At 37.5% G+C, this 21,869-nt stretch overlaps 1 protein-coding gene across 1 annotated transcript; it reads right to left on the bottom strand.

Annotated features, from left to right (window-relative positions):
• Window positions 1-669: 669 nt before the first annotated feature.
• RBM44 (RNA binding motif protein 44) lies at window positions 670-21,554 on the bottom strand. Its single transcript, XM_068991544.1, has 14 exons — window positions 21,482-21,554; window positions 18,814-20,417; window positions 18,473-18,528; window positions 16,460-16,636; window positions 15,653-15,836; window positions 15,540-15,562; window positions 15,328-15,409; window positions 12,925-13,039; window positions 11,922-12,050; window positions 9,872-9,951; window positions 9,710-9,783; window positions 7,289-7,577; window positions 934-1,079; window positions 670-793 (listed from the first exon to the last, which is right to left on the bottom strand). Exons 1-14 carry the CDS (start codon window positions 21,552-21,554, stop codon window positions 670-672), a joined length of 3,156 nt encoding a protein of 1,051 aa, XP_068847645.1.
• Between the last annotated feature and the right edge of the window lie 315 nt (window positions 21,555-21,869).

The raw sequence follows: 21,869 nt of genomic DNA, 5'->3' as shown, positions 1-21,869 counted from the left end.
TCATCCATTATTTTATAAACAGGGATTCTATGTTTGTATGTGGTAATTTAAAGTACATACACAAATTCCTTGAAACAAACACCTTTCTTCAAGAGTGTAAATTCACATAGTGACTTGCATCGGACAGAATGTGGCAGAAATGATGGAGTATGATTCCTGAGGGTGGGGTCATAAAAGACACTGCAGCTTCCATCTCGCTCTCTCTCTGATGGCTCTTGCTCTGAAGAAGCCAGATGCCATGCTGCAAAGACACTCAAGCAGCCCTATAGCAAGGCCCATGTGGTGCGAAATAGAGGCCCCTGCCAACAGCCGTGGGAAGAAGCTGTCTCAGGAGCGGTCTCCAGTCTCGATCAAGCCCCCTGATGACCACAGCCAATGCCAGCACCTTGATGCAACATCACGAGAGTCACTAAGCTAAAAACACCCAGCTATGCCATTCCTGAATTCTGACCTGCAAACTAGGTGATGATAAAGGTTGCTTAAGTCAATAAATTTTGGGTTGCATTAACAGTGAACCAAATCACTATGCTTGTTTTAGAGTTTGTATAATTATCTTATTATTTTCAATATAACTTTTATTTGAAAAGGAAGTGGAATCCATAGCTTAAAATGTTTACTGTTTAAATATGAAAGATATGACTGACTTACCTCTTATTGCTTCTTTTATTCCTAACTGGAAGCAGAGTTTTCCAAAACAGAGGAAGTCATTTCCACAATAGAATTAATAGATAAGCCATTCAGAAAACCTTTATGATTTACTCTTACTTCCTGAAGAGCATCTATAATGTGATCTCTATGCCAAAGGAAAACATACATGAGCATTTGTCTTTTCCAAAGTAGCACATTCTAAGTATGACTAAGTTATTTATTGAAAGGAACTCTATTTTTATACAAACTTTTAAAACCAGTTAAAATATAAAGTATAGTCATTACCTGCTAACTTCTGGATGTAGTTCAGCCAGTCTCTTTATGATCTTGGTAAAACTACGCAGGTTCAATGTTTTTGGAGGTATGAATTGAATAGGTGTATCAGGTAATAATTTAGTAGACTCAATCTGTTTACAATTCTTCTTTACACCCTAAATAAACATTTTAAAGTTTCATTTAAATCAGTGATGATTACAGATACAATTCAGCCTATTCTAAATTAAAAAGTTACAAATAGTAAAATCAAAATTTCTAAAACATTTACTTTGAGATTATTTTTTTCCTACCAAGTAGACTTACTTGAGATGTATTCAGGGCCACTTATTTTTAAAAAATGCCAAACACATGGCAAGTATATGGGCTATGTTGAAATTAGCCTTTCTCAAAAAGGATTACTCATCTGATCCATGTTAACTATTTTCTCAATTTTCCCTAAGATAGGACATAACCAGTTCTAGATGCACAGGAGAGAGATTCATTCGTTACATACAATGGATATCTTAGGCTTAGGGCATGAAGGCTTAAGTCTTTTACCCAACCTGGTAGAGAAAGGCTAGTCTACATGGTAATTATATATACATATTTATATCTTACAATCTATGTCTTATTTACTAAACATTTAATGAACAACCTATGTGCCCAGAACATGCTGGGGAGGGGGGAAACTAGTGCTATAAAATAGATCCATCAGTTATATATCTTATAATTAGACTGAAGAGATGAAATTAAAATGATCAATTAATTACTATTAACCATCCAAAATAATCATTTACTTCTGCTTCACTGACTATGCTAAAGCCTTTGACTGTGTGGATCACAACAAACTGCGTAATATCCTTAAAGAGATGGGAATACCAGACCACCTTACCTGCCTCCTGAGAAACCTGTATGCAGGACAAGAAGCAATAGTGAGAACCAGGCATGGAACAAGATGGGTTCAAACTTGGGAAAGGAGTAGGACAAGGCTGTATATTGTCACCCTACTTACTTAACTTATATGCAGAGTACATCATGCAAAATGTTGGGCTGGATGAATCCCAAGATGGAATCAGGATTACACAGAGAAATATCAACAACCTCAGATATGCAGGTGACACCACCCTAATGGCAAAAAGTAAAGAGGAACTAAGGCGCTCCTGGATGAGGGTTAAAGAGTGAAAAAGCTGGCTTACAACTCCACACTCAAAAAACTAAGATCATGGCATCTGGTTCCTATTACATCATGGCAAACAGATGGGGAAAATGTGGAAACAGTGTCAGATTTCATTTTCTTGGGTCCACAATCAATGTGGATGGTGACTGCAGCCACGAAATTAAAAGACATTTACTCCTTGGAAGAACAGCTTTGTCAATCCTAGACATTTTGCAGACAAAGGTCCATATAGTCAAGGCTATGTTTTTTCCAGTACTCATGTATGGAAGTGAAAGCTGGATCATAAAGAAGGCTGAGCACTGAAGACTTGACGCTTTCAAACTGTGGTGCTAGAAAAGACTCTTGAGAGTCCCTTGGACTGCAAGGAGATCCAACCAGTCCATCGTAAAGGAAATCAACCCTGAATATTCATTGGAAAAACTGATGCTGAAGCTGAAGCTCCAATACTTTGGCCACTTGAGGTGTAGAGCCAATTCACTGGAAAGGACCCTGATGCTGGGTAAAATTGAGAGCATGAAAAGGGGGCAACAGAGGATGAGATGCTTGGATGGCATCACTGACTCAATGGACATGAGTTTGACGAAACTCAGGGAGATACTGAAGGACAGGGAAGCCTGGCATGCTGCAGTTCATGGGTTGCAGAGTCAGACATGCCTTAGTGACTGAACAACAACAACAATGCAAGTAGGCTATAAATTGTATGAAACCACTGTACATCCCATAAAAGTTCAACAAGGAAAGAGCTGGCACTTTCCTATCTAGAAAATTCAAGGTAAGATATATAAAATATGAGATCTCCCAAATCAGAATGTTATGTTTTAAACATTTGCCTATTTCCTTCATTAGACTTAAGCTCTTTGAGTGAGTGAAGTTGATCAGTCCTGTTTGACTCTTTGTGACCCCATGGACTGTAGTCTACCAGGTTCCTCTGTCCATGGGATTTTCTAGGCAAGAATACTGGAGCAGGTTGCCATTTCCTTCTCCAGGGGATCTTCCTGACCCAGGGATCGAACCTGAGTCTCTAGCATTGCAGGCAGACACTTTACTGCCTGAGGCACCAGGGAATCACCTTAAGCTCTTTAACAGCACAGATTTTTGTCTGTTTTGTTCATTGCTACTTTCCCACTGCCTACAGTAGTGTACACAGTTGGTGTACTATTTGATAAATAAATAATTCTGATATAATAGTTTAGGTAGCAGTTGAAACCTCAGAGAAAATGGGTTTTCCAAGAAAGCCAAGTTACTAGTAAATAACAGTGTGTGTTGTTGTTATGTGTTATTCAATATTGTGTCCGACTTTGTGCGAACCTGTGGACTGTAGCCTCTGTCCATGGGATTCTCCAGGCAAGAATACTGGAGTGGGTTGCCATTTCCTTATTGACTGAGCACACACTCCATGACAAGTATTGTTCTGAGGAATTTTCTGTATTAAACTCATTTAATGGCAGAAAGTGAAGAGGAACTAAAGAGCCTCTTGATGAAAGTGAAAGAGGAGAGTGAAAAAGTTGGCTTAAAGCTCAACATTCAGAAAACGAAGATCATGGCATCTGGTCCCATCACTTTATGGGAAATAGATGGGGAAACAGTGGAAACAGTGTCAGACTATTTTTGGGGGCTCCAAAATCACTGCAGATGGTGACTGCAGCCATGAAACTAAAAGATGCTTATTCCTTAGAAGGAAAGTTACGACCAACCTAGAGAGCCGGAGAAAGCAATGGCACCCCACTCCAGTACTCTTGCCTAGAAAATCCCATGGACGGAGGAGCCTGCTAGACTGCAGTCCATGGGGTCGCTAAGAGTCGGGCATGACTGAGTGACTTCACTTTCACTTTTCACTTTCATGCATTGGAGAAGGAAATGGTAACCCACTCTAGTATTCTTGCCTGGAGAATCCCAGGGACAGAGGAGCCTAGTGGGCTGCCATCTATGGGGTCACACAGAGTCGGACACGACTGAAGTGACTTAGCAGCAGCAGATAGAATGTTAAAAAGCAGAGACATTACTTTGCCAACAAAGGTCCGTCTAGTCAAGGCTATGGATTTTCCAGTAGTCATGTATGGATGTGAGAGTTGGACTGTGAAGAAAGCTAAGCGCCGAAGAATTGATGCTTTTGAACTGTGGTGCTGGAGAAGATTCTTGAGAGTCCCTTGGACTGCAAGATCCAACCAGTCCATTCTAAAGGAGATCAGCCCTGTGTGTTCTTTGAAGGAATGATGCGAAAGCTCAAACTCCAGTACTTTGGCCACCTCATGAGAAGAGCTGACTCATTGGAAAAGACTCTGATGCTGGGAGGGATTGGGGGCAGGAGGAGGAGGGGATGACAGAGGATGAGATGGCTGGATGGCATCACGGACTCGATGGATGTGAGTTTGAGTGAACTCCGGGAGTTGGTGATGGACAGGGAGGCGTGGCGTGCTGCAATTCATGGGGTCGAAAAGAGTTGAACACTACTGAGCGACTGAACTGAACTGAACTGAACTGAACTGAAAGCTCACAGCATTCGTGAGGCAGGAACACTTATCCCCATTTTAAAATAAGGATGCTCAGACACGGAGGGTGGTAACATGCCCAGCCCATGATGAGTAGGTAGTAAAGCCAGGTTATGAATCTGTTCTTCTTAATCATCACTCTCTCACTCTTGTTATAGACAATAAATATTTTATAAATGAATATAATGAAAAAATGTTAAGAATCTGAGAATAAAGGTGACAGGAAGCTGCTAGAAAAGTAAGAGTACAATTTAACAAAGATGCAACAAGAGCTGCCCTGTCCACAGACTAGAGGACAGCAGACTCCTGGCCCAGTCCATGGTGCCCTGTTTATAACACATGACCTTCCCTCTACCAGCTCCATAGCCTGCTGCCTCTGCTGACAGGACCAAGAGTGCTGTTATTACCTGAACCCATGAACACCAAAATCAGGCTGGATCAGATTCCCTGTCTAAAGAATGTGGAACTGGAACACAGAGCAATGAGTTAGTTAAATGATGACAGGAGCTTGAACTGAAAAACTCTGAAGAGTCAGAATTAAGCAAAATAAAGCCTCCTGGAGGGTGAGAGAAGTCATGAGCAGACAGAGAAAGCCAGTGTGCAGAGAGAAGCAAAGAAAGGCACTTACAGGGATGTAGAGGCAAGAGACCAGGTGAGGGGCAGAGAGGAGCCAGAGCTCCAAAGCTCCAGGTCAAGTCCCCCTGTATCCCACTGTAGTTTGGTTTCCTTCCTTCCTATTATGGATTCGTGTTACACACCAAAAACCCACCCTAAACACCGAGTGTCACTGAGATGAATGGAAAAGAGTTGAAAGAAAGGAATGACCAACATCAAATGGGCTAAATGGTCAAAATGAAGGGAGATAGGGAGAAAGACCAATGACAATGTCACTAGTGACTACAGGAAGAGCACTGTAAATAAAATTTTAAGAGACTGAAGTCAGATTATTAGGATGAAGAAAAGGAACAACGAAAGAAACCCAGACATCGGATATAACTACTTGTTTGGGAGGTTTGACAGGAAAAATCACAGAACAAATAAGGATGTTCATGTCAAAAGAATGAAAAGTCAAGTGGAAATGTTGGCAGGATTAGGAAGAGCTGTGCGTAACTCTAAGTGGAGAAACGCCTGTGAGTAGAAACAGAGTCACTAATGGTACAGAAAAACAATGGGATAACTCCAGAATTAGTGGAAAGAATGGGATATGGACACAGGGAGAAGAGATCCCTTTATCTTACTTTCAAGGGAAAAAAACCTCAATTCATTTATTCAACAAATGTTTTCCTTTCATCCATTTATTAAAAAGGGATTTTCTCTGATCTGTAGAGTCCAACTAACTCCAGTAAAAATCCAAGTAGGATTTTTTCATAGACAGTGACAAGCAGAATTATGAGATTTAGGGGCAAAGACAGTGGAATAGCCCAAACAATTCTGGAAAAGAATAAAGTTGGAGGACTAATTCTACTTGATTTCAAGGCTCACTGAAAGCTATAATAATCAAGATATGTAGTACTGGTGGAAAATCTGAGAGAGATAGAAGAGGACACTCTAGAAATAGATCCACACAAATATGGTCAATTGATTTTTGATGAAGGCACAAAGACAATTCAGTGGAGATTGGCTAGTCTTTTCAACAAGGATGCTAGAACAATTCCACACACAAAAACACAAACCAAAAGCGTCCTCAATTTATATCTCACGTATCATATATAAATGAACTCAAAATCTTTGTGACCATGGGTTATGCAGAGGTTTATGTGTAGAAATGCAGAAACAACACTAAAAACACTCTTTAAAAAATTGATAATTGAAATCTGTCAACATTTAAAACTTCTGCTCTGGGAGTACACTATTAAAAGAATGCAAACTATAGGCTGGGAAAAGTATTTGAGAATTTCATATCTATCTGATAGATGATTTATCTTCAGAATATGAAAACCTCTTAGAACTTAGTAATAAAATGCATTAAGCTAGGTGAAAGAAGCCAGACTAATAAGGCTATATAATATTCTATTCATAGGATATTCTATAAAAGGTAAAATTAGATTAAAAGAAACAGGAAACAGAGCAGAGCACCAGAGAATGTTTTGAAATGATGGAACAGATCTATACCTTGATTGTGGTGGTGGTTACATGCCTATGTACATATGTCTAAACTCAAGACAGCAAAAAGAGCGAATTTTACTGCAGGTAACTTAAAAAAAAAATCTATGGTATGCCTATAGGATGCCAGCTATTTTGCTGAGCAGTACAGAGATAAGAATGAGTAAGTCAACTTTATCACCTTCCATGTGCCATTTAAAACCTCAACGAGGTAAAGAGGAGAGCATACATAATAAAAATGACTATATTTTATGGTTTTAATAATTATGAGATAAGGTTAGCTGTGAAAAAAAGAGAATGATGAAAGTGTAAGTAGCCACTTGCAGAGTAATAGTGTCCAGGATAAAGAGATGAAAAGACTGCACAGAATTGGCCAAGAGCCTAGTTAAGGAGAAATGAATTTCTCTGCAGCAAGGTTTGCAAAGATCTATTTCCTCCAGGAGCAACTGGAGTTGTACAGAAGCAGCCTAGTTTGGAGTCAATGTTAGAAACTATTCAGATTAACGTCCTTATTCCCATTTCATGATGCTATCCTAGACTTATTTGTCCTACAGAGCTACTTATTGAAATATAGCATACGAGAAGACCATTTAAGGGCTTGATCAAGAAAACTAACCTTTTGGTCAAAAGGGAAGAACTCACTGTCTTGTTCAGACCCCAGCTGTCTCGGCCGAGTTCTGGGCAGTCTAGAAATAGAGGAGGGTGAGCTGATTTCTTTGCTGGTACTTTTTTCCAAATTACTGAAACTAACTTTATTTCCATTTTTGGAGGAAAGTGGTGATGTATATTCTCCAGGAGTTTTGACAAGTCGCACATTTACTGATTTCCCTTTTATTTCTATACCATTCATTTCTTTCACAGCCATCTTTGCATCACTGTTCTTTTTAAAAGCAAGAGATGCATATCTAAAACATAAAAGGAAACCAAAAGGTTCTTGTTAATGACTTTAAATGGCCTTAAACATCACTGTGTAACTATTGGCTAGCAGGTATCTTTCAGAAGAATAACTGCTCTTAAAAACGAAAGTTACTACACTTACCTTGGGATCAGGAAGAATACTTAAGACAACTAAAAAAAAACAACTCAAAGATGGGAAATAAAAGACAGCATTTCTTCTGAATTATCTATTAATTTTATATAAAAATTTAATGTAAAACATTTGCAAAGCTAATACATGACAGAGTTATTACACAGATTAGTGTTCTCATGACAATTAGCTATCCACATCAAAAAATTAAAATTAATCCCTATATACATAAATGTATCTGAAAGATACATTGAATACATTGAAGGCTTAAATGTGAAAGGAAAAATTCCAAAATATTTAGCAGAAAATAGAAGAGAAGGCAATGGCACCCCACTCCAGTGCTCTTGCCTGGAAAATCCCATGGACGGAGGAGCCTGGTGGGCTGCAGTCCATGGGGTCGCAAAGAGTCGGACACGACTGAGAGACTTCACTTTCACTTTTCACTTTCATGCACTGGAGAAGGAAATGGCAACCCACTCCAGTGTTCTTGCCTGGAGAATCCCAGGGACGGGGAGCCGGGTGGGCTGCCGTCTATGGGGTCGCACAGAGTCGGACATGACTGAAGCGACTTAGCAGCAGCAGCAGTAGCAGCAGAAGAGAATGTCCTATGGTCTTGTACTGAAAAAATATGTAGTCCAAAAAGAGTTGGAAAATCTAACCAGAATTTTAACTTTTTAAGTGAGAAGGCTGGGCAAGAGCCCTCCTTGAAAGAGCCAGCTCTAGACAGTGTAAATGGAAGAATATATCAACTCTGAAGGGCAGATGTCTTCAAAAGATGGGACCATGATAAATCTTTGTAACCTCCTTATATTTTTGTATTTAATTATGTTTCCTAAATTTTCACATAGAATGTATAATACTTCAAGGAATAAAAATACATAGTTTCTCTTTTTCAAAGGATTCAATAAGACGCTAAAAGAATCTTTCACATCAAGTATAACGGTAATAATACTCCTAGGAACACAACACCACTTTTAATATACTGAAATATATTAATCTATTAATGGGTCAAAAAAAGCATATGCTCTTTAAGTCTATATATTTAAGACAAAATGAAACACTTACAATAAATTTCAACCCAACTACAAATGGGATCCTTTTAAAATGTATTTTAATTTTTATATCTGAAATAAAAAGCTGTACTTTTTTGTGATAAAACAGTAAAGGCATTTCCATTAAGCTATCACCATTCTTATTTGATACTTTTGAATGCTCTGATGATACCACAAAAAAGGAAGTAGCAACATATGTATTAGAAATGACTGTCTGTAGATAATACAGCCATATACCTAAAAAATAAAGTATCAACTGAAAAGTAATTAAAATAAAAAATAATAAAACTGAATATAATTTTCTGAGTGCCCATTACATGCCAGGCTTTATTTCTAAAGGCTTACTTATTTACCTCATAACAGTTTCACAGCAATGCTATGTAGGTATCATCATTATCCTCACTTTATCAATGAAGAGTCTGAGATACAGAAAGGTTAAGTAACTTGACCAAACTTATTCATTAAGTTGCTGATGGAGCTGGGAAGTGAGTCCAAGCCATCTAACTGAGGAGCTTGTTCTCTTAACTAATGTACTCTACTGCCCCCATGCAATGGTATGGAACAAGGTAACTGCAGAAAACTCAGAAATTCTCCTATATCTCCTTAGTAACATGTTAAAAAGTATAATGAAAGAAAGACTTGATTAAGAACAGCACCAATTAATGACTGCAGCTATCTGTCAATGTGTATTCCTCTTCTGGGCTAAGAAAGTGTTAGCATTAATCGCTTGGTTGTGTCCAACTCTGCGACCCCATGGACTGTAGCCCACCAGGCTCCTCTGTCCATGGAATTCTCCAGGCAAGAATAGCAGAGTGGGTTGACATTTCCTATTCTGGGCTGAAAAACTCCTGGCTTAATCACCAAAGTGGTTGACATTTAGTACAGAGCAGACCCCTAATTAGACCTACACACAGCAGATACCCAGCAAAGGTACATTTGTTGAATTTGGGAAACATACCTGTAATTAGGAGAAGAATCATAAATTGAAATGTCAGAAATTTCATATTTTTGGAAATAAGACCTTAAATCAGCCTAAAAGAAGATAAAGAAAGGCAGAACAATCAAAATATGAATATTGATAGATGTGAAAGTGAAGCTCAAAAAATAGACCCTGGCATACCTCAGACACTGAAGGGCAGAGGCCACCAACGTGCATCAAGTAACCTTTATCTCTTCGTAAGGGCTCCACATTCTTTATTTCTGCTTGTAGATAAACATGATATACAGCAGAACATAATCACTATTGTATCAATATTTTAAAGCGAGAATGTAAAAATTGTTAAAGATTTCATTTTTTATTACCATAAAGATGATTATAAAGCTATTAGCAAGTATCAGTACTAGGCTAAAGAGTAACAGCCTGAAGCACAGTTTCAAAATTTCTGGGATTTAATCATACCATGTTAAAAATAAAGAGGTTGGATTGGTTGATATTTAGTCCCTTATGGCTCAAAAATGGATCAATAACATCTAATTAATTACATCAACCACTAAAGAAAGTGTCTCCATTTATCTCTGGTTCAGAGAGGGCTATCTAGGATGCTGGATGCACCCAGGATGCTGTGTGCATGCTCTCTTTACATGCACTCCTTTGCTAGGACAACAAACCAAGGAAACCTTTAAATCAGGCAAAAATATCAACAGCAGGCATACTGCTTGTGGTAATGGTAACTGCATATAAGAAAAAAAGGGTGGACACATGACTCAGTATTATTTAAAAACCAAAATATCAGAATTATAGTTTTTTTCTCATTTGATGAAAAAATTCAAAATTATTAAGACGACATTTTCATGATCTCTGTTTTGAAGCAAACCTGGTCTGAAATCAAAAAGAATTTAGTGAACTGAGATTCTTTCAAGTTACCACCAAAATCTAAACCTGGCGCATAGAGGGCGAACAGTAAATATCTGAGGAATAAATTCTTAGAGTGGTTCTATTTACGTTTTATTATGAAATAGGGTATTTTTAAGTTTTATTTTTTTCATTAAGTATTACGAGTAGCATAACGCTTCCTGAGTGCTCTCCATGTTTGTGCAATGTGCTAACACTGGGTGTCCATCGTCTCTTGCAATGCGCACAGCCACCCTGTTAAGCTGCAACCATTGCCGTGTCCACTTTCCAGGTAAGGACACTGAGGTCTGGAGTTTACGCCACCAATCTAATAAGCCGTGGTGCTGAAATTTAGGCAGAGTCCTTCATCTCTAGGCAATTAATACCTAACCTTCTTCATTAAGTTACTTTATTCAACTTGTTATAATCTCTTCGGTTTATAATGTACAGAGAGAAAATGTATAATGTATAATGTTTATAATGTATAGAGAGAATGAATTACTTATCTTTATAATTTTACATTGGGGTGTGGAGGGAGCAAGGAGCTACAATATTAGTAGAAAAGGCAGTAAATAAGAATCAGAAGACATACATTGTACCCATCACCTCACCTTCATAAGTTTAGCATATCTACTAAATACCCCACGGGTAGAATGCTGTACCTGGCACTGGGTGTAGGCAGTGAACAAAACCTCACTGAGTTGATATTTTGAGTGTGGGAAGGCAGTTAAAATATCGAGTAAGCAAACTACACAGCATTTGATAAGTGATACAGAGAAAAATAATGCAAAGAAAGAAAAAAGTAGTTACAATAAAACTAGACAATATGATGCCATTTATTTTAAACTATATATGTATATTAAATATAAGTATAAAGAAACACATTGAAGAATGGTAATGAATATTAGTAGTTATTGCAGGTTAGAGACACTTCAGATAATTTTAACTTTTATATTTTGCTTAAAAATCTTAAACATTATATATCAAGCAGGGAAAAAATAAAAGTATCCTATTATGTTGAATAAAACAAAAATCCATAGAAATATATAAAATAAATAGGAGAAAACAGCATATCATTTCTAGTATCTGAGATTAATCTCGGATACTAGAGGAAATTCCAACCTTCATAAGCAATTAAATGCCATCTAAAGATGAAAACATTCTTGAAGCAGACTAAGTTATTAACATGTGGGAAAGTAAATGGGAATAAAATGTTACAACAGGACAGCACCCGCCCACCCCCCCGCCCCGCCGCCCACCCAAATAATACAGAAGAAGGTAAGCACTATTTTATGAATGAGCTGGGTTAGGGTTTCTTAGTAAACTTTTAAGAACCAACCGAGGGTAAACTTCGGGTCCCCTTTGTCTTGTTCTATCTGATTTTCTTGTATTCCTGAGAAGTCTGCTCCAGTCAGGTTCTCTTTAGCATCAAACCAGTCTTCACTTACTTCTCGGTAATTTTTGCAGTCTGAGAAATTGAAGAGAATTAGCAATGAGTTATGTACAACGTTTAACACTGAGATGGTAGCTGTGTGATCTGCCTCCATTTTAATTAACACAGATTCCTAGCTTATTAAAAGTCTTATTTCCTGGTTAAAAAAATCATTTATTTATGTTTGGCTGTACTGGGCCCCAGTTGCTGCATGCGGGCTTTTCCAGCTGCAGTGGGCAGGGCTCCTCTTCGCTGCGGTCAGCGAGCTGCTCATTGTGGTGGCTTCTCCTGCCGTGGTGCATGGGCTCTAGAGCTTGGGTCTCGGTGGCTGAGGCACACAGGTTCAGCTGCTCTGCGGCATGTGGGATCCGCCCAGACCAGCGAGCAAACCTCTGTCCCCTGCAGTGGCAGGCAGATTTTTAACCACTGGACAACCAGAAAATTTCCGTATTTTTCTGAATTATCCTTTACTGAAGAAGAAACATCTTTAGAGATAGAATAATAGTAAACATCTGTAAAAAGGGGTTAAGCAGTGCTACAGGTCTTTATTTCATTAAAAACTGAATTAATGATCTTCCTGGAATGATCATAATCTTTTCATAGAGAAAACTAAAGAAAAAAAAGAAAAACCACACAGTTTACAGAGATATAAACTGGACAGAAAAAAGAATTTTTTGAATTGGAAAACATGAACCAGAAGAAAAAAGTGTATTATTATTTGGCATTATCAGATATATTAAGTAACCTTAAAGGTATCAAGTAGATGTAATAAGAACATACCTAACACTCATAATCAGAATTGTATCATTCAGTTAATTAAAAAGTTTAACAATAGATGGGCAGAAGGGATATTTTAAATTTTGTCATTTACTTTCTGGCAATAACACAAGACAAATATTTTTATACTAACCTTTATCATCAAGTTTTAGTTGACTCAAGTCTACATCTGTATCATCATTTTGTAAACCACCCTCTCCGGGTGACTTATCTTGTTTAGGATGACCATTGTCAAGTAACAGAGATGTCTAAGGATTAATAACAAGAACAAAAATAATAAATAAGGACTAACAGTTATTATGCACTCTTACTATGTGGCAGGTACGCTTTACTGGCATTATTTATCCCTCACAATAGCAAAGGCTATGAGACAAAATCATTACCAACCCAGTTTACAGACGAGCAAACTGAACCTAAGTAATCTGTTTATTCAGTGTCATGTCTGTCACACATGAGGACTGTGGTTTGAAACTAGCTATACAGTGACTGTGTGTGAGGTGGTAGTGGTTTAGTCACTACGTTGTGCTCGACTCTTGCGATCCCATTAACTACAGCCTGCCAGACTCTGTCCATGGGATTTTCCAGGCAAGAATACTGGAATGAGTTGCCATTTCCTTCTCCGGGGGATCTTCCTGACCCATGGATGGAACCCAGGCCTCCTGCTCTGCGGGTGGTCTCTTGCACTGCAGGCGGATCCTTTACTGCCTGGGCCACCAGGGAAGCCCCTGTATGTGAACACCATCACTATTTAGCAAAGTGTGACAGCCACACACTAGAAGTACCTGAGAAGATTTCTGGAGGTATACATGTAAGTATTTTTCACATTAACATTTAAGTTATATGTTTAATGTATGCTTATTTATACCTCTTATTTATGGGGAGTCTAATATTTCTTTCCCACACATGTTACTCTTCACATATACTTTTTTTTAAAAAAGGAGGATCATTTAAAAAAATACAAAGCAAACAACATTACAGGTAGTACAAGACTAAGAAAAATTATGAAGAGGTACATAAGTAGCTGAAATACTCTCATGCGTAACTTAATGAGACAGGTATTAAAAAGTAATCCTAACTTAAAGAAGATACTGTTTCAGAATCAAAATTAAGGTTATAAATGTTATATCTGCATCTTGTACTTTTAAAGATTGTTCTGCCCAAATAAGCAGGTTACACCATTGCTACCTTTATAATGATGAAAAACAAAATCCCTCCAGAACATCACATATCATTAAATGGACAAGTTGTTCAAGCAAACTATGTAAGTTATAAAAATCTGATTTTAGACCTGTTAATTATTTGTAGATAATTGAGACTTTCTTTTTTTAAAGAACAGAATGATGGAATAACTAATTTGCTAATTTGTTTTTAATCATTTGTCTTAAGAGAAAGGAATATAAACCAATCAAGTATTTATTTCACTTCTGGCTTTGGGATGCATCTCACCGTTTATAACTACCCAAATAATAATATAACCACAGGGTTAAGACCAAAGTCAGAAAGCAGAAACAAACTTCAGTTTTCTAACTGTTGATAGTGAATATGACTCATGTTTCTCTATCACTTCAGTTTTCAAAGTACTCTTACACAGACTGTCATCTGACAAGCATCGATTAGGAAAACCTATGAAGGGCATTTAAAACTATTTTCATCATTTTAGCAAGGAAGCAATGAAACTTTGCTCCATCTAAAATGAACTAGACATTATACTACCTCATGAGATAAAGGCATAGCACATTAGTTTTCACTACACTGGATTAACATGATGGGGACCATAAACTATGATCTGCTAGAGACAGTCAAGTTTTATATTAATTGTCATGGTGAATTATTAAATCACTACCTTTCATCCTCATGGAGAAGGAAATGGCAACCCACTCCAGCATTCTTGCCTGGAGAATCTCATGGATGGAGGAGCCTGGTAGGCTACAGTCCAAGGGGTTGCAAAGAGTCGGACACGACTGAGCGACTTCACTTTCATCCTCAAAGTCTCCTGATTTGATGACAATCTGTGTGGTCATCTTACTCAACATATGCTGTTGCTGCTGCTGCTAAGTCACTTCAGTTGTGTCCGACTCTGTGCAACCCCATAGACGGCAGCCCACCAGGCTCCACCACCCCTGGGATTCTCCAGGCAAGAATACTAGAGTGGCTTGCCATTTCCTTCTCCAATGCATGAAAGTAAAGAGTGAAAGTGAAGTCACTCAGTCATGGCCGACTCTTGGCGACCCCATGGATTGCAGCCTACCAGGCTCCTCCTCCATGGGATTTTCCAGGCAGGAGTACTGGAGTGGGGTGTCATTGCCTTCTCCGCAACATACGCTACTGACATCCATTTGGTCAGGACACTATGTTCCTTCTAATCAGCCACAGTCCTCAAATGGTAGTATGATTCTTTACTATCTGAGCCAGCAGGGAAGCCCCAAAGCAAGCCAGCTGAGTGAAAAGAAGGATGTGAGAGCTCCTAAAAATGAGTTTGTGCAAGCCATAAAATTAAAGACTTATACTTGATGAACTGCTTAAAAAAAAATCTCACTTGAGAGAGTGTCTTCTTTAGGCTGGAAGAGCCATCATCATGTGTACTTTGATGATCTAGTTCAGAATCTGCTCCTGAAAAGCTAAACAGATTAACATTTCATTAAAGCATTTATCAATATTCTGAATACAGAATAAAACAAAACAAAGTTAACTGAATTAACCAATTTTTAAAATTTAATAAATTTCAAACTAGATGAATACATAACTTACATATGTGAGTCTTCTTTCACTAGCTGCAAAGAGAAAGAAGGGAAGAAAAAGCTTTTAAAGTGTTTCCTGTCCAAACAAAGTAAAAATTTCATTTGTAAAACATAAATACATACCCTGAAAGCAAAAGTAGAGAAGGCAGATAATAATCTTGATTCTATTGACAAGGGAGGCAGCTCTTCTAGTGGTATACCCTTGTTTATCTTTTCTTTCAAATTCATGTATCTAACTTTTAAGTCTCCTAAAACCGACAGTAGTGCTGATCCTAAATCCTTCTTAGTAGAATTACTTGATAAATTCCTGTTCAAAAGTTAAGTTCACAAAAACTAAATTATTTAGGCCCAAGCCACCCATTTAAAACTAATATCAAATCACACATCTATATACATTTACTTCTAATAGATCGCTAAGAATTTTTTTTAATGTTTAATAACAGAAAATGAATCACAGAAGATATGCTTTTCTTAGGGGAGTAAAAGCAAACCTCAGTATACAAATAAGCCAGAAAGAATGTGGTAGAATGTCATAAAAAACACTCCAACTGACTTCATCCATATTTGGACTTTATAAACACTGAATCTGTCTTTTTACTGGATCCATTATCCCAACATGCACTGTTGCCTGTCCATGAAATTAAAATATACTACATTCTAATTACCCTTAGGCTAGTTAAAAATCCAGTTACAATCTACCCTCCTTTTGCCCTTCAAAAATGAAAACTAAAGAAATTTTCTAGAGTAAATTTATAATGATAGGTTTCTAGGAAGATACAGATTTAAAATTAACAATCACCTATAACTATAAATGAAGTATAATCTTTAAAAACTGTGAATCACTGTGATATATCCCTGAAACATATATTATAAATCAACTATACTTCAATTTAAAGAATAGGTAATAAACAAAAAAGCCCTAACAGTCACCTATTTAGTCCTTCTCTATCTTCCATCACAAGTCTGTAAATGTCACTGCAATGGCGACGGCACAACTGATAGTGAACGTTTAAGAGATGCGACTCGGCTTGGATGGCTCTCTGCATTATCTGCTGACAGCACTTAGATGGCAAATTCTTCTCTACCTCTTTAGGAAGCTGAGATTCCCTTTGAAATAAAAAATTGGATTAGGTAAGATTCCAAATAATTTTCTGTGTTAATGACAAAGAAAGCCTCCAGAAACAGGTTTTAAATTTCTAACATTTCTCTGTTAAGTTTAAATCAATTTCCACTAAAGAAATTGATTTAAAACAAGGATGTCAAGAGTCAAAGCTACATATATTCTTTTTAGAAGTTAAGAGAGTAAATAATTCTCAAATTCATACTTCTTTTTTTAACCAAGAAAAAAATTCTAAAATAAAGTACTAACATATATCCAGAATCAACAGATTTTCAACTTAAATCAAACACTGGTTTTTAAAAGTTATAAATATTCTGGAAGAAATGGGTTTTACATATTACCATTTAAACAGAAAATATAATTTACACTTTAAAAATAATAATGCTTGTGTTATTATAAGTAAATATTTTGCTGTTATCATATCAAAAAGCTAAAAAATCACTACTTCTTTTGAATGTTAATAGCTTTTCCCTTCCTACTAGCTGCCACTTCTAACTGTTCTCAAATACTTCTGTCTCTTGAAACCAACTATTTAATTGTATAGGACTGGACACCAGATTAAACTCATTAGGAGAATAAGGATAAATGAAGGAAAAAGTAAATGGCCTCAGAACATGAAAACTATTTGACTTCTGAGGCCTCCCATTTTCTCTGCTCTTCCCCACCATCTAGTTCTCCATGAATGCAAAGTAAATTATACACTGAATTAAAATCAAGACCAAAATACTCCAGTACAAGTATTTATTTATCCAAGATATGATTTTTTATCCAAATGTGCTATCTTGTTTTGGTCTACAGGGGATCCAATGAAAGAAAACAAAGTAATTAAATTAGTGTGAGTCTGGGTTGGATAAACAAAGATGACATTAGCTTTCTGAAGGAATTAGTCAGACTTAAATTTCAGTAAGTGAAAAGCTTTAATGTTCTATATTATTCTAATATTTATGTGTTTCAAGACAAATGGCTGAAGCGGATGATCTCTTCGAATCCTTCTCAGCTATCATTCTATATGGTTAAGCACCCTTCGGGCTTTCTAGGTGGCACAGTGGTAAAGAATTTGCCTGCCAATGAAAGAGTCACAGGTTCGATCCTTGGGTCGGGAAGATCCCCTAGAGTAGGAAATGGCAAACTGCTCCAGTATTCTTGCCTGGAAAATTCCATGGACAGAGGATTTCGGTAGGCTACAGTCCATGGGGTCACAGAGTCAAATACAACTGAGCGACTGAGCATGAAAGTACCCTACACAAAAAGCAAATTACTACATTATTTCCTCCTGTGTTTCTTGGGCCACCTGATGTGAAGAACTGACACAATGGAAAAGACCCTGATGCTGGGAAAGATTGAAGGCAGGAGAAGGGGACGATAGAGGATGAGATGGCTGGATGGCATCACCAACTTGATGGATATGAGTCTGAACAAGCTCCAGGAGTTGGTGATGGACAGGGAAGTCTGGCATGCTGCAGTTCATGGGGTTGCAAAGAGTTGGACACGACTGAGTGGATGACCTAAACTGATGTATCTGCAAGCATATATCCGTTGGAAGGACTGACCCTGAAGCTCCAATACTTTGGCCACCTGACGCAAAGAGGTGACTCATTGGAAAAGACCCTGATGCCGACAAAGAATGAGGGTAAGAGAAGGGGGTGACAGAGGATGAGATGGTTGGATGGCATCACCAACACAATGGACATGAGTTTGAGCAAACTCTGGGAGATAAGTGAAGGAAGAAAGCCTGGCATGCTGCAGTTCATGGGGTTGCAAAGAGTCAGACACAATTCAGTGACTGAACAATGACAATCTGAAAGTATATACATCTGACTTACCTTTCAGAATGTTTCTTTAAGTCTGTGAACTCAAATGTTTTTAACTCCAGGGAATCCTGAAAACATTATTTAAAATAAAATTAGACATATATGACAAACAATACACGTTGTATCTGTTAAGATGTAAAATCCAAACTCTAACTGATTTTGTGGTAATAACTGCCCCCAGAGAAGAACAGAGTTGGTAACAATCTAGTCACCTTTTCCCTTCATCCAGCATTTTCTCACCAAAGCCTCAGAAATCCCTGATATAAATCAATAAACCAAAACGTTTACATTAGCAAACACTACCTTTATAAAGTCTATATATACATTTTTATTATTAATCATATTGGTTTTACCTTATTTAGGACATTTCCATTAGATTTTAAATTGTCAACAGAGAGAGATTTCCCTGCGGGCCCTTTTGTCATAGCCATCTGTGGATCTTCAGTATCTTGAATATATGACCAGTCTGTGTTACAAGCCACACTTCTTTGTTTCTCACTTTGCCATTCACTAGGCCGTTTTTTATTCATCATTGTTATCTCTGTGTTGCTTGATGTGGATACTACAGAGGATCTTGCACTTGTCGCCTTGCTTGCTGTGAAACAAGCCCTAAAATCAGTGCTAACATCCACCATCTGATCAACTGTGACTGTACAACTTGCTGCATCTGTCACTGATTTGGGACACGGTCCTTCCATATTGTGAAAGCGTGCTTTACTGATGGTATTGCCATTAGCAACTTTTAGGGAGCCACTTTCTTCTACTGCCTGATTATCTCTGATTGCAGACCGTGGTAGAGTAATACAAACATCCAAGGCTGGGTTAGGGGTGCTTTGTAGGCTTTCATAATGTGAATACCCACAGGCAGAAATTACTGAATCATCAAAAACAGAGGAAGTCTGACAATCTTTACAAGACTGGAGTAATGTCTCTAAATCTTTGTCCTGAGGCCATGTGCCTGGATTGTCAAGGTGCTGTAACATTTTGTCCTCAACAATTACATTTCCAATAGAATCTTTACTTTCAGTTAATTGAGGGTTCATTTTGCGAGTACAAATTTTAGTTTTTAATGCTTTTTGAGGGTTTAGGAAACCCTTAGATTGAGATTCCTTGTGTTCAAGATGACTACTCTTGAGTACAACTTCATCCAATACTGTGTGAAGCATTAAACTAGTCTCTTGTTCCTTACGCTTTCCATATTTAGGTTCATGAAATGCTCTTAACATAACAGAATTCTGAAATGTGGAGACATGAGGTGAATCTTCTCGTCCATAAACATCAACTGAATCTAAAGAGATGCTGGAATTACTTTCCAATTTAACATGATTGTCTTCTAGATTGCTAGCACATTTAACTTCACAGCCTGAATTTCTTAACCGCAAAACTTCCAGATTAGGTATGTCTAATGTTTTTGCCTGGTCAAATGATAAATGGTTATTTATACACTCTTGTTCTTCTGCACTGTGATATTCCTGCTGTGAGTCTTCATCTATATCAGGCTTTTGCACATCTTCAGCAGCTTTTTTATAATCATCATATGAAATCTTGTAGATTCTTTCCAAGTCAGTAGTCTTATTACCTTGATGTTCCAAAATATCAAAAAACACCTCTTCTCTTTTCTGCATTTCAGAATCTAACTCTGAATTTAAATGAATAAGACTTTCACTCTTTAGTTTTGACTCTGAATAATGTATAGTGTAGGTTTCATTCAGGAAAGCATAGTCAATACTATCTTCAAATTCACTTGACTGAGAGTGAGCACTCTCTATGTTAGTATCTGAACTCATAGTAAAAGATGGCTCCAATAAATCTATTTTATCAATATTGCTGATTTCTTTATCATTAGCTCTTTTTTCTAATGCCAAGGAATCATAGTAATCATTAGGAAAAGTCAATTTGGCTTCTTTACAACCATTAGGAGATAACAAATTTTCTTTCTTATGTTGAGAAGGCTCATCTGATTAAAAAAAATGATAAAATGTTAGCAACATCACAGAATTTAAACATAAGACCTTAGATATAGTCTGGCCCAAGCTATTCCCAATGGAGGAATACTTTTTATATTATTTATGACAAATATCCCTAAGTAATTGCTACTATGGACTGAATTATGTTTCCCTCAATTTCATATGTGTTCAAGCCCTAACTTCCTATGTAGAGATGGGACACTGGGAGGTAACTAGGCTAGATGAGGTCATGACCCTCAAAATGGGATAAGTGCACATAAGAGAGAAGAGACAGCAGACAGCTGCTTTCTTTTTCTCTCCACCATGTGAGGACATTGCAAGAAGGTGGTTGTCCATTGATACAAGGCTGGAGAGAGCCCTTATCAGATCTGACCATGCTGACACTCTGATTTGGACTTCCAGCTTCCAGAAGTGTGAAAAAATAAGTACCTGTTGTTAAAGGCACTTCAATGGTATTGTGCTATAAGAGCCCCAGCTGACTAAGCAGAATGACTAAGGTTACTATTTGCTGAAAAATCCACTATTTCCCTTCTGACTTGAAAAAGAATTTTTATCATAAAGTCCTCTTAACTACGTGTATTCATAAACACTTAAAGCTTAATCATCTTGCTTTTTATGCCCTTGTTATTTTCTCTTCTACCTTTATGACAGAAAGAGAAATTTTAGATCAATGTAAAGAAAAAATCTTTCCTTAGGTAGCAGAGGTCAACCTGCCCACTTTCCACTTATTACCCTGAAGGCAACTGTACCTGTCAGTAGTTCCTGAAAGCCTGGCTGGACATAAATCCCCTCTTCTAGCTCACTTCTATTTCTTAAATTTTCCATCTACCTGAGAGATCCTGTTTAGGCTGCTCACATTTGCCAGAAATCACCTGAGTGATCTGTCAAGTTAAAAACATGCTCCATCTCACCTTACTGGTAGGAAGGCTTAACATATAGCAACACTGAGGAGGGAACTATTAATATTAAGTCTGCTGCTGCTGCTAAGTCACTTTATACATTTAATTACTTCTCTCCATCCAGAATAAAGCCAACCAAAGGTAAGGCCTCTTACCTTTCTGAATGTTTCTTCCATTATTGTTGTAGCCTTTATTAGAAGCTGTTTCAACCACTGCAGTGGCTTGCATCACTCAAGGATGTATATCCTAGAAGAGGTATAAATATTGAACTATGATAATCAGCATATATTTTAAAAACTATTAGAAAAACAAGAATTTGACAGAGTAGTAATCATAGTCAAGGATTCTAATATCAGAGGGCTAATAAAACAGCAAGACATTTGAATAATTTTTTTAAGATATGAACAGAGAGCTACAATAAAAGATTATATCATTTAAATATCATGCATGCACGCGTGATCAGTCACTCAGTCGTTTCTGACTCTGTGACCCCCATGGACTGTAGCCCGCCAGGCTCCTCTGTCCATTGGATTTCCCAAGCAA

Source organism: Capricornis sumatraensis, chromosome 2, assembly GCF_032405125.1.
Source record: "Capricornis sumatraensis isolate serow.1 chromosome 2, serow.2, whole genome shotgun sequence".
Taxonomy (NCBI): Eukaryota; Metazoa; Chordata; class Mammalia; order Artiodactyla; family Bovidae; genus Capricornis; species Capricornis sumatraensis.
This window is presented reverse-complemented; position numbering and strand designations above follow the sequence as displayed.

Excerpts from the sequence above, each read along its gene's own strand:
- RBM44 (XM_068991544.1), bottom strand. The coding sequence starts at position 21,554 with ATGCAAGCCACTGCAGTGGTTGAAACAGCTTCTAATAAAGGCTACAAC. Across the intron at positions 18,529-18,813 it reads ATGGAAATGTCCTAAATAAG|GATTCCCTGGAGTTAAAAAC; the intron begins GTAAAACCAATA and ends TAATGTTTTCAG. Across the intron at positions 12,051-12,924 it reads ACTAAAACTTGATGATAAAG|ACTGCAAAAATTACCGAGAA; the intron begins GTTAGTATAAAA and ends TCAATTTCTCAG.